Below are 9427 nucleotides of genomic sequence, written 5' to 3'. Positions count from 1 at the left end.
ATCTTCAATACTTAACTGATCATAAAGTTCACCATAATTTTAATCTTAAAATTTTTACAATGGCTACAAAATTTACATTGAGACTGGATCAAGAGTCAAAATTTATTAAATTCATTTATAATTAACAAATATAATGTGTAGAAAACGATCAATTAAAATTCAAAAATAAAAAAAAACCAATAAAGATGTGGACAATGCATTAATTAAATTTTTAAAATAATGTAAATAATAAGTATACGTTAATTTGTTAAAGAATGTGGTACGTATGAGTGCACTATTTTAATAGTAATTATCGGTAATTGATGGATAAACATATGTTACTATCAAGTAATAAATTTATTAAAAAAATAAAATAATAAATTCATAAAGATAAATTAAATAATTATGAAAAAATTTTTTTATTAACATTGAAGTTACTTTAGTTGACTGAAACACATAATAATATTATTTAATACTCAAAGTAAAATTTTAAATACATTGATAGGATTTATATTTATCATAATTAGATTTAAGAATCTTGAAAATTGAAGAGCTTCAGTATATAAATCGAAAAACGAAAGATGCAAATTTTTGTTAGTGCTTTGCACTATGATAGCTTTTAGCTTTTATGCTAATTTATTTCAAAATTTTATTGTAAGTAGTTTCAATAATTTTTACATAAATCGTTTATTTATTAATAATTCAATTAATCTAATTGATAAAAATTAGCATTAGAATTTTTTTAACACAGATGAATGAAACACCAGGAGAATTGAAAATCTGCAATCATTCTGATGATGTTTGGTGCATTTTATGGGAAACATTTGGTAATGCATCAATGACATACGATTTAATTTCTTCATCATCATCTTCATCTCAATTTCTTTCAACATCATTCTTGTTTCCATTTTATTGGTGGTGGAATGGTATTGAATTTCATAATAATAATAATAATAGCGAATCTGAAAATATATTTGATTATTCCCTTAAATGGGGATTCATCACTGGACTTTTCATCCTCATTTTGTTTACGGAATCTCAAATTATTCCAGCTAAGGTACATATTTATCTATTCTTCAGTGTCTAAACTTTTTCTCAAAATATTTTATTTGATTTATCTATTTTCATTACAGATCGACAATTGTCTAGAATCTACAATAAAAAATATAGCATTTACAGTTTTAAATATTTTATTTTTCATACTAATTGCTCCATTTATAGCTGTATTACTCATATTTTTTTTTATATATCGAAAAATTATTGATGTAGTGCTAAAAGTGTCAATGGGAGATATTTATGGTGGATTACTAGAAGGTACTGACTCTATATGGGCTGTGGAAGATACATCAGGTTTGTCAATTATCAATGCTCTTGGAGTATTGGAAATGAAAAAAGACAACATTGATGTTTTGAGTGATCTAAGAAATCTAGTTAAAGATCGATTAATATCACCGAACTTTGAAAAACTATGGTGGACTCGGAATAAGAAGTATGGATATTATTATTGGCAAAAAACAAATGAGATTAATCTAAAACAACGTGTACGTTGGCTGAATAGTGATGAAAGAGAAGAATGTGATGGAAACTGTAATGATATTCATAAAGGATTGTTGAAACGATTGATCACGAAGGTTTGTAATCAGCCACTTCCCCAGCAGCATTCCATTTGTTGGGAAATTTTGATAGGAAATTTTTGTAAAAAATGTCAAGTTATAAATGACGGAAATAATCAATCTCCATCATTAAAACAAAATATACCAGTGCTCTTTAGAATTCATCATTCTCTTGGAGATGGTGTAGCATTATTGAGATTACTTCTTGAAGTTATAGCTGATAATGAAAATTTTAACTGTTCTCTTCCATTGAATCAAGAAAAAAACATTAGTTACAAAAATGTTAATGATACGATAGATGACGAACAACGACATATACCACTACTACGTCAACGATCATCATTCTGTGGCAAATTAATAGAATCACAAAAAATTATTTATTACTCAGCTGATTTACTTAGTGCTTCAATGCCTTTTATTACGAATGAGTTAGCATTAAAAAATTTTACATGGAGGAAAATTAATATTCGAATTAAGAGCTGCTATCAACTGATAATAGTATTGACTTCAAAAATTTATAAAAAAATTATTAAAACTGTAAATGAATTTTTAAGATACATTACAGCCTTGATATTGTTACCAAGCTTTTTATTTCATCAAGCTTTACGGTGTATGGATAATAGGTAATAAATATTCATATCTATTTACCATAAACATTTAATTTTTTCAAATATTACTATTTTAGTGCTATTCATGGTCCATTATTGACGGGTAATAAAATTATTTCATGTTGGTTGGAGGATCTCCAGAGAGTAGACGATAACAATGAGTCTAGTCTTCTGGAAAAAATTCGAGATATCAAGAATATAACTGGAGTAAGATTTGGAGATGTCATTCTTGCAGCCCTTTCCACTAATATTCACAAATACTTTCATCAAGTAAATTATTTTTATCAATAATCATCTAAATGCTAATAAGTAATAAATACTGAATAATTATAGAATGATTACAGATTGGAAAATCAGCTCCAAAAAAAATAACAGTAGTTGTTCCAATGAGAATGTCAGTGCCAAATCAAAAATTAACTCTTAATAATGGATTTTCAGTTGGATTATTACCATTGTGTGTATCTAGTATTAATGGAAAAATATTTGATTTTTCATCAACTGTTGACAGTAATGATCCCTGGCGATCATTCGATCGTCTCTATGATATTTCTCAATCTTCTGCAAAATTAAGAAATAATTACGACTATCTTATTAATTATTGGGTGATGGACTGGCTATCTGCTGCTTTACCAGAATTTTTCCTTAGACCTCTGCTCCATAGTCGTAGTACCATGGTTTTTAGTAATTTACCCGGCCCACAAGCTATTAAAATTTTAGGAAATACTTTAAAAAGAGTTGTGTTTTGGATTCCTAACAGGTATCATGGGATATTATTTATATTAGAGTGAGAACAAAAATTTCTTTGTGATAATAAATAATTTTATTTTTAGAGGGACTACAGGAATAGGCTGTGCTTTTCTAAGTTATAACGGTAGTGTAAATTTATCAATATTAGCAGATAAATCTGTAATAAATAATGAAATTTGCCTTGATGAAATAGTCAAAGGAACAGTCAATGAAATTAAAAAAATGCATGAAAATATTCAACGTGCTTATCTACTGAAAAATTTTAAATTAAATTCTAAAACACACATGAAAAGGTTTGTATTTATTACATTTTGCTATTCATAATTAAAATTTTGTGTTAAAATTCTGCCTAATAACATTAATAATTTTTTCTTATCAAGATTTGGTGTGCAATAAAATTAATATTAACACGCAAAACGTGATCGAAAATTTACATAACTACGGTATGTTTCAAATTACTTTAACTTTTTTTATTGCTTTCAAGTTTTTTACAGAAAAAGTTATATAATTACCGTATACAATATTTGATTACTCAGAATTATTTTTTATAAATAAATTGTTTAAGCACAAACTATAATGGTTGTACTTATTTTACTACAATAATGAATTTACTGAAAAATTTAAAAAAAAAACTGTCTGTAATATAATTTTTAAGGAACATTTTAACTTGTCTATTGTTCTATTATTCAATACTGATTATCTTATACATAATGTATTGTAAGGGTATCGAGATGACCTACAAAATTATTTGTACCATACATATTATCTAATGTGTGGACGATGAAGAAGGATTTTGAACACAAATTTAGAAATTTTTTCATAAGCTACAAACATGAGAGCAGCTGTTAAAACAGTCTGTAAAAGTTTGGCTTCCATTCCTTTGTAAAGACCACGAAAACCTTGTTTCCTACGAATAAAAAAAATTAATGAAATATAATTATTGACTTGGAATATTTGTAAGACTGAAAATAAAATAGTACCTGAATATGTAAAGCAAAATTTGTAAAGTTCCAGCATCCGAAGAAAGGTTGGTATAATTATGTCCATGCTGAAATAAGACGTAACAATAAATTTCGAATTCATTTCATGATAAATTAAATTTATTATTAAAACATTTGTTATGAGTTTACTTGCCCTAAGTTTTGATTGAACTAATTGTATGGGATAAGTTAGAACAGCAGCCACAGTTTTAGCGATTGCCCCAATAGAAAAAAATACCCAAGCCGGTACGTCTGCTTGGCTACTATATGAAGCATTCATTTTTCTTTTAATGCTTTCATATGTCATAAATTGGATTGCAGGATTAATGACAAGCAGTAAGCTTGCTATTGTACCAGCCCATAATTTTGAAATACCTTCAGTTTTCCAAATGTAAATTAATCCATCTAAAATATATAACATTAATAATAAATATTGTGTGTATTCGAATGAATAAATATAATATCATCCTACCGATTAAATTATCGTATGCTTCTGTACTTTTGCTCTCGGAAATTGCCCCATTTTGCTTCTCTTTATTTGGTATGCCTTTCATTTTCAGTCTTGTATTTACTACCCATAAAGGGGTTGTTGCAAAAACATTTATTATCCCTTGAATTGGAAAAATAATAAGATTAATGATCAAATAACTGGTGTTCGTGAATTAAATAATTGTTTCTATACCAACCGGCAACTGAAGCGACCAGTAAATCATTTTTAGCAGTTTGATTTTTTGAGCTTCTTAAACGTTTTAATCCATGAAAAGTATAAAAATAAACGAAATTACTGGCACATAAACTTTGTAATACTGGAATTATTCCTCTATACAATGTACATCTACAAATATAAATATTCTGATTAGTTAAAATGATTGATTTTACAATTATTTTATTATTAATAAACAGTTATACTTACGGTCCTTCTTTCGACACTAATTCATAAATAATGGCCAATGTATTTTTTGATTGTCTACCTTCTTCTACTATTTATTAAACAATTAATTTAATTAACTCTTACATTTTATTAAATGATGCTCATATTAAATTATATACTTACACTGTAATCTACTACGAACAGTGTCAAGAGGAAAAAGTGTTGCCATAGCAACCACACTGCCCTATAAAAATATAAATTACAATTAATTATTTTAACAAAATAATTGTTATTAACGGAGTATCGTTCATCTATAATCATATTTACTTACCGCAGCACCAGATATTGCATGAACGAGCGTTTCATATGTAAATATATTATTTTGCTTTTTACTTTCTGTCATTTTTGACAAATATCAAGAACAATAACTAATGATAGAGTAATGTGACAATGATAAACCACTCTTCAAAACTTACAATTTTATTCTTTCTAAAATATCAGTGGTGGGGTAAAAAAAAAGTATTTAACAATTATATTTTCACATTGCGCATGAGTTGTAATTGTGAAATCACTATGCAAAATTATATTTATAATTATTAATAATCAAGGAAAACTAGTTGGCAAATTTATGCATGTAAATTTATCGATTATAATTAATTAAATTAAAATGATTATTTAATATTTGTACATTAAAAATGGAATACTTATGAATTTTTTGGTACACTACATAGCTGAATAAATATCAATAAACTGAAATTCAATTAAAAACTCATTACGTACAGAAGAACTTTAGCAAAATAAGATGATACTGCAATTGGTTATCTACGATCACGCGTGTCAATAGAGTATACATATATCTTTCTATTATGTAATAGGTCTCAAAGCCTATCATGTAATGGATGTATAATACATGTATGATACAGCTAAAATGTCAACCGGGAATTTTAAATATGATGAAAGGAATTTTTATTGCATTTATAAGGAAGGTAAATGAGTTTTACAAAATTGTGTTCAACTAGAATTATATTTACTTTAAGAATCTTCAAAGAAATATCTAATAATTTATGTTATTTAAATTCAACTTCTAAATAATTTTATTATTGATTTGAAAATTTGCAAACTTATGCGTCTTATACATACTAGAAGTTTTCACAATGTCTAGCATTCACCTACTTAATATATTAACTCTCAAAAAATCAATATAACATTTATCTCTACATGATTTAAAGGTCATAAACCACAAAAGACAGTAAACTTTTACAATAAGAGAATTAAATTTGTATATAAATTGTAAGTTTCTTATCAATTTTTTCTAGTAAATTTGTGCAAGATTACATATCATTAGTATTGATTATTGATTAGTAATTATTATGATAAATGCTTCTAATAAGAAGTGAATAATGATTGTTATTAATTATTCAAGTCAATTTCATTATTTGGTAATCAATCAATTATTCTCACTATACTATTAATATATTAAAAATATTATAACTTCAAAAATGATTTTTTTTTTTGTAACTACAACTTCAAAATACATGAACAAATAATTTGCTTATATTATAAAATTTATCCATATTCTTTTAAAATTTTGTGCATGTTTTTTCGTCCGTATAAATAAGTTTCCCATGATAATTCGATAATTGTATTGTTATTGTATTATTATTATCAACAATTAATTCACGTATTCACTACTACACGTATTATTTAATTAAGGCAGTCAAATGTTATTTTAAATGCTAATAATATTATAATTTACAATTTTCCCTTACCTTTACATGATTTATCTATATAATAGTATTTATTCATCATTTGACTAGTTGGCTATTGTTTGTATTTGTATCTTACATTACTCAAGTTATGAAAATTGAAAAAAAGAGAAAAATATGTGTATATATGTATCTATAAACAGAATTATTTGTATAGTGGCGTACACTCTAACTAAAAAATATCGATTATTTATTATCATCGAAAAATGGAAAGACATTAATGTAAGATTGTTTTCGCATCAATTATTTTTAGAACTGTATGTGTGCATATCGTTATTTCAATATTATTATTACTTGTTCAAATATATTTACACATAAGAAATATCACTGAATAACGCAGGTTTTCCTCGGTTCTGAAGAACGAATTGTATTAATTCTTGATCCAGAGGTAATATTTTCATTTCCAGCAGCCAGAGAACAAGTTTTGGTCCTCATTATCATCAAGTCTGTTCTAATACTAGGACGCCGTACATTCGGTGCAACAACACCACAAGCGTCGCTCAATCGACGTTTGATGCTCAGTGTTGCTTTATATTTTTGCTTTAAAAATAAACCATGTATACATATATATTTATACCTTTCAATCAATTGTGATAATACGATTGAATAAAAATGAATGAAATATTTACTTGTGATGAGGGTGGAAGCATAGTAGGAGAGCCAAAACTAAGAGGTACTTTTCTGTGATGATTAGGCGCCATTTCCAAAGGTAATCCTGCAACTACAAAGAGCTGATAAAAAAGCTCATCAACGTGATAATTACGTTTTGCTGACACTTCCACGAATACACAACATTCATCTTGGCTTACACAGTATTGCTCTGCTTCTTCTACTGAAACTGCTCTAAATTTATCAAATAATTTTTAAATATACAATGAATATCAATAATTATGAATATTTTTTTTAATATTTATTTATAACTTACTTATTATCAATGTCACACTTATTTCCTACAATCACCATAGGTATTTTCAAATTATGACTACTTTTATTTCTTCCTTTTATATTTTGAGTGGCAGTTTTCTTTGTTTCAATTATTGCTTCTCTTAATCTGATGGCTTCTTCAAAAGACTCTCGGCTATCCATACTGAATACAATGACAAATAAATCTCCTAAAAATAACAGACAGTAAATGCTAAGTACATCTATATTTCATATAAATGTGATGTGCAATGTGACATTTTATTCTTATTTTATAAATAACCAAACTCAAAAGAGAATTTATAAAACTATCAATTAGTTTACCCGTCAAAAAAGAAAGTCTTCTCATGGCCGGAAAAGGATGATTGCCACTAGTGTCTAAAAGATCAAGCTGGTGTACTTCTCCACGAATCCGGTAAAGTTTACGATGGAAGTCCTCGATTGTTGGTGTATAACTCTCTTCAAATTTATTCGATAGAAATCTGTCAAAATTGATGATAAATAATGAATTATGATGAAGTCAACTGTATGATTAATCAACTGTATTAATCTCAGAGTATTGACGTACCGTGAAACAATAGCAGTTTTACCAACACGTGCACTCCCAAGAACAATAAGACGATAACAATTACGTGGTGGTGGTTTACATGAGTCTTCTTGAGAGGAAGTTGATGCAGGACTGGGGCTAACTGCAAGAATAGCTGATAAATTTCCAGCATCTTCTGTTCCAGAAGACGAGTTTGGTCCCTCAAGATCTTGAGCACCCCTCCGCCCTCGGGGTATTTGTTGTCGAATTTCAGAACCAATTGTTTCAATACTACTTCTATTTCCACAAAGTCGTTGTGCACAAGAAAACAATCGTCTACACGTCTCCAGCTAAAAATGTAATCATCAAAGATTTATATTAAATTTCTAAGTTTGATATTTATTTGTTCTTATTAATGATAAATTGATTAGAAAAAATTGACGCAAATAATTGTTAGCATTAATCAGCGCAATATTACTAATCTTAACATAAAAGTAAATATTAAATAACGTATTGAAACTATTATTTCCATGCATAATGACATACTAAATAACAGAAAGGAAGGATATTGACTGACAATATTCTCTAATAATCAATTACTGTGATGTATTTAATCACAAAGTAATTGAATGCCACGCGATATAAGCCAGATATAATATATATTATATAAAATACCTAAAACACTATTTCTATTAAAGTACTTATTGATTATTATACTTGAGAATTTTTTTTGACATAAAATCCCTCTTTAAGTGTGTGAATTTTCGCTGGATAATAAAGCGATAACTTTGTTGTTTGCATTGTGATTGATGCAACAAGCATTATTGTATAAATAGTAGCGTATTGAGTGCTAAAACTGTATTATATTAGCGATAATAAATATAATAGAACAGTTTAAGTTACGTACACATACATAAATACGCGTTCATACACGAATCTGCAACAAGATGACGAGATCGATTATATATGTATACATATAGATATTTCTTTTGTTTGATAATGCAACAAGTCGGAGAACAGCTGTTTCCACTATACAGATAGTTAAATATATACATTGATGAACAAAAAATCATGTTATCAAATCGAAAATCTCAATCAGACTGTACTCTACTATAGCCTCAATCATTTTAACCAAAAACAAATCATGTTTTTATCTTTATTTAATTGTCATATTATTCGGTGAATAAATTTTATTCATGATTATGGTTTTTACTATTTCTCAATAAGATTTTTAATTAATTAAAAAAATTGTACGTTGACTACGTTATAAACAAACCTGAGGTAATAATTATAATTTTACACAATAAAAATCAAAAAGTAGTGATTAATTGTTGATCTATAAACTTGGTACAATGACAATAACACCAAAAATATGTAGTAAATTACCTCAAGAATATTGGAGATGCAATACAGGTT

At 27.1% G+C, this 9427-nt stretch overlaps 3 protein-coding genes across 4 annotated transcripts; 1 reads left to right on the top strand and 2 right to left on the bottom strand.

Moving 5' to 3' along the window:
* Positions 1-586: 586 nt before the first annotated feature.
* On the top strand, positions 587-3506 carry LOC118067795 (uncharacterized). Of its 2 annotated transcripts, none has more exons than XM_035084746.1 (7): positions 587-633; positions 709-1036; positions 1113-2215; positions 2278-2470; positions 2545-2957; positions 3031-3240; positions 3328-3506. In XM_035084746.1, the coding sequence occupies exons 1-7, from the start codon at positions 608-610 to the stop codon at positions 3341-3343; spliced, it is 2289 nt and encodes a 762-aa protein (XP_034940637.1). In that variant the 5' UTR covers positions 587-607; the 3' UTR covers positions 3344-3506. The 2 variants fall into 2 exon arrangements, with proteins under 2 accessions (XP_034940637.1, XP_034940638.1); XM_035084747.1 differs by having other exon boundaries at positions 593-633; positions 731-1036.
* A 17-nt stretch (positions 3507-3523) lies between these two features.
* On the bottom strand, positions 3524-5647 carry PMP34 (Peroxisomal Membrane Protein 34). Its single transcript, XM_035084750.1, has 8 exons — positions 5130-5647; positions 4982-5042; positions 4841-4907; positions 4614-4762; positions 4400-4537; positions 4082-4332; positions 3928-3995; positions 3524-3854 (listed from the first exon to the last, which is right to left on the bottom strand). Exons 1-8 carry the CDS (start codon positions 5199-5201, stop codon positions 3710-3712), a joined length of 951 nt encoding a protein of 316 aa, XP_034940641.1. The 5' UTR covers positions 5202-5647; the 3' UTR covers positions 3524-3709.
* Positions 5648-5815: 168 nt separating this feature from the next.
* Positions 5816-8832, bottom strand: LOC118067796 (GTP-binding protein Rhes). Its single transcript, XM_035084749.1, has 6 exons — positions 8729-8832; positions 8054-8361; positions 7810-7967; positions 7490-7676; positions 7194-7407; positions 5816-7104 (listed from the first exon to the last, which is right to left on the bottom strand). Exons 1-6 carry the CDS (start codon positions 8810-8812, stop codon positions 6889-6891), a joined length of 1167 nt encoding a protein of 388 aa, XP_034940640.1. The 5' UTR covers positions 8813-8832; the 3' UTR covers positions 5816-6888.
* Between the last annotated feature and the right edge of the window lie 595 nt (positions 8833-9427).

The sequence above is a fragment of the Chelonus insularis genome, unplaced genomic scaffold (assembly GCF_013357705.1).
Source record: "Chelonus insularis isolate UGA/USDA-ARS -01 unplaced genomic scaffold, ASM1335770v1 contig_397_pilon, whole genome shotgun sequence".
NCBI lineage: Eukaryota > Metazoa > Arthropoda > Insecta > Hymenoptera > Braconidae > Chelonus > Chelonus insularis.
The sequence above is the reverse complement of the archived record's forward strand: the minus strand, read 5'-3'. Positions and strand labels throughout refer to the sequence as shown.

Coding starts and splice junctions, on each gene's coding strand:
- LOC118067795 (XM_035084746.1), top strand. CDS start 608: ATGCTAATTTATTTCAAAATTTTATT. Junction 2,216..2,277: donor TTACGGTGTATGGATAATAG/GTAATAAATATT, acceptor TTACTATTTTAG/TGCTATTCATGGTCCATTAT. Junction 2,958..3,030: donor GTGTTTTGGATTCCTAACAG/GTATCATGGGAT, acceptor TTTTATTTTTAG/AGGGACTACAGGAATAGGCT.
- PMP34 (XM_035084750.1), bottom strand. CDS start 5,201: ATGACAGAAAGTAAAAAGCAAAATAATATATTTACATATGAAACGCTC. Junction 4,908..4,981: donor TGTTCGTAGTAGATTACAGT/GTAAGTATATAA, acceptor TTTAATAAATAG/TAGAAGAAGGTAGACAATCA. Junction 4,763..4,840: donor TTAGTGTCGAAAGAAGGACC/GTAAGTATAACT, acceptor TTATATTTGTAG/ATGTACATTGTATAGAGGAA.
- LOC118067796 (XM_035084749.1), bottom strand. CDS start 8,812: ATGCAAACAACAAAGTTATCGCTTTATTATCCAGCGAAAATTCACACA. Junction 7,677..7,809: donor AAGACTTTCTTTTTTGACGG/GTAAACTAATTG, acceptor TGTTATTTTTAG/GAGATTTATTTGTCATTGTA. Junction 7,408..7,489: donor AAGTGTGACATTGATAATAA/GTAAGTTATAAA, acceptor TGATAAATTTAG/AGCAGTTTCAGTAGAAGAAG.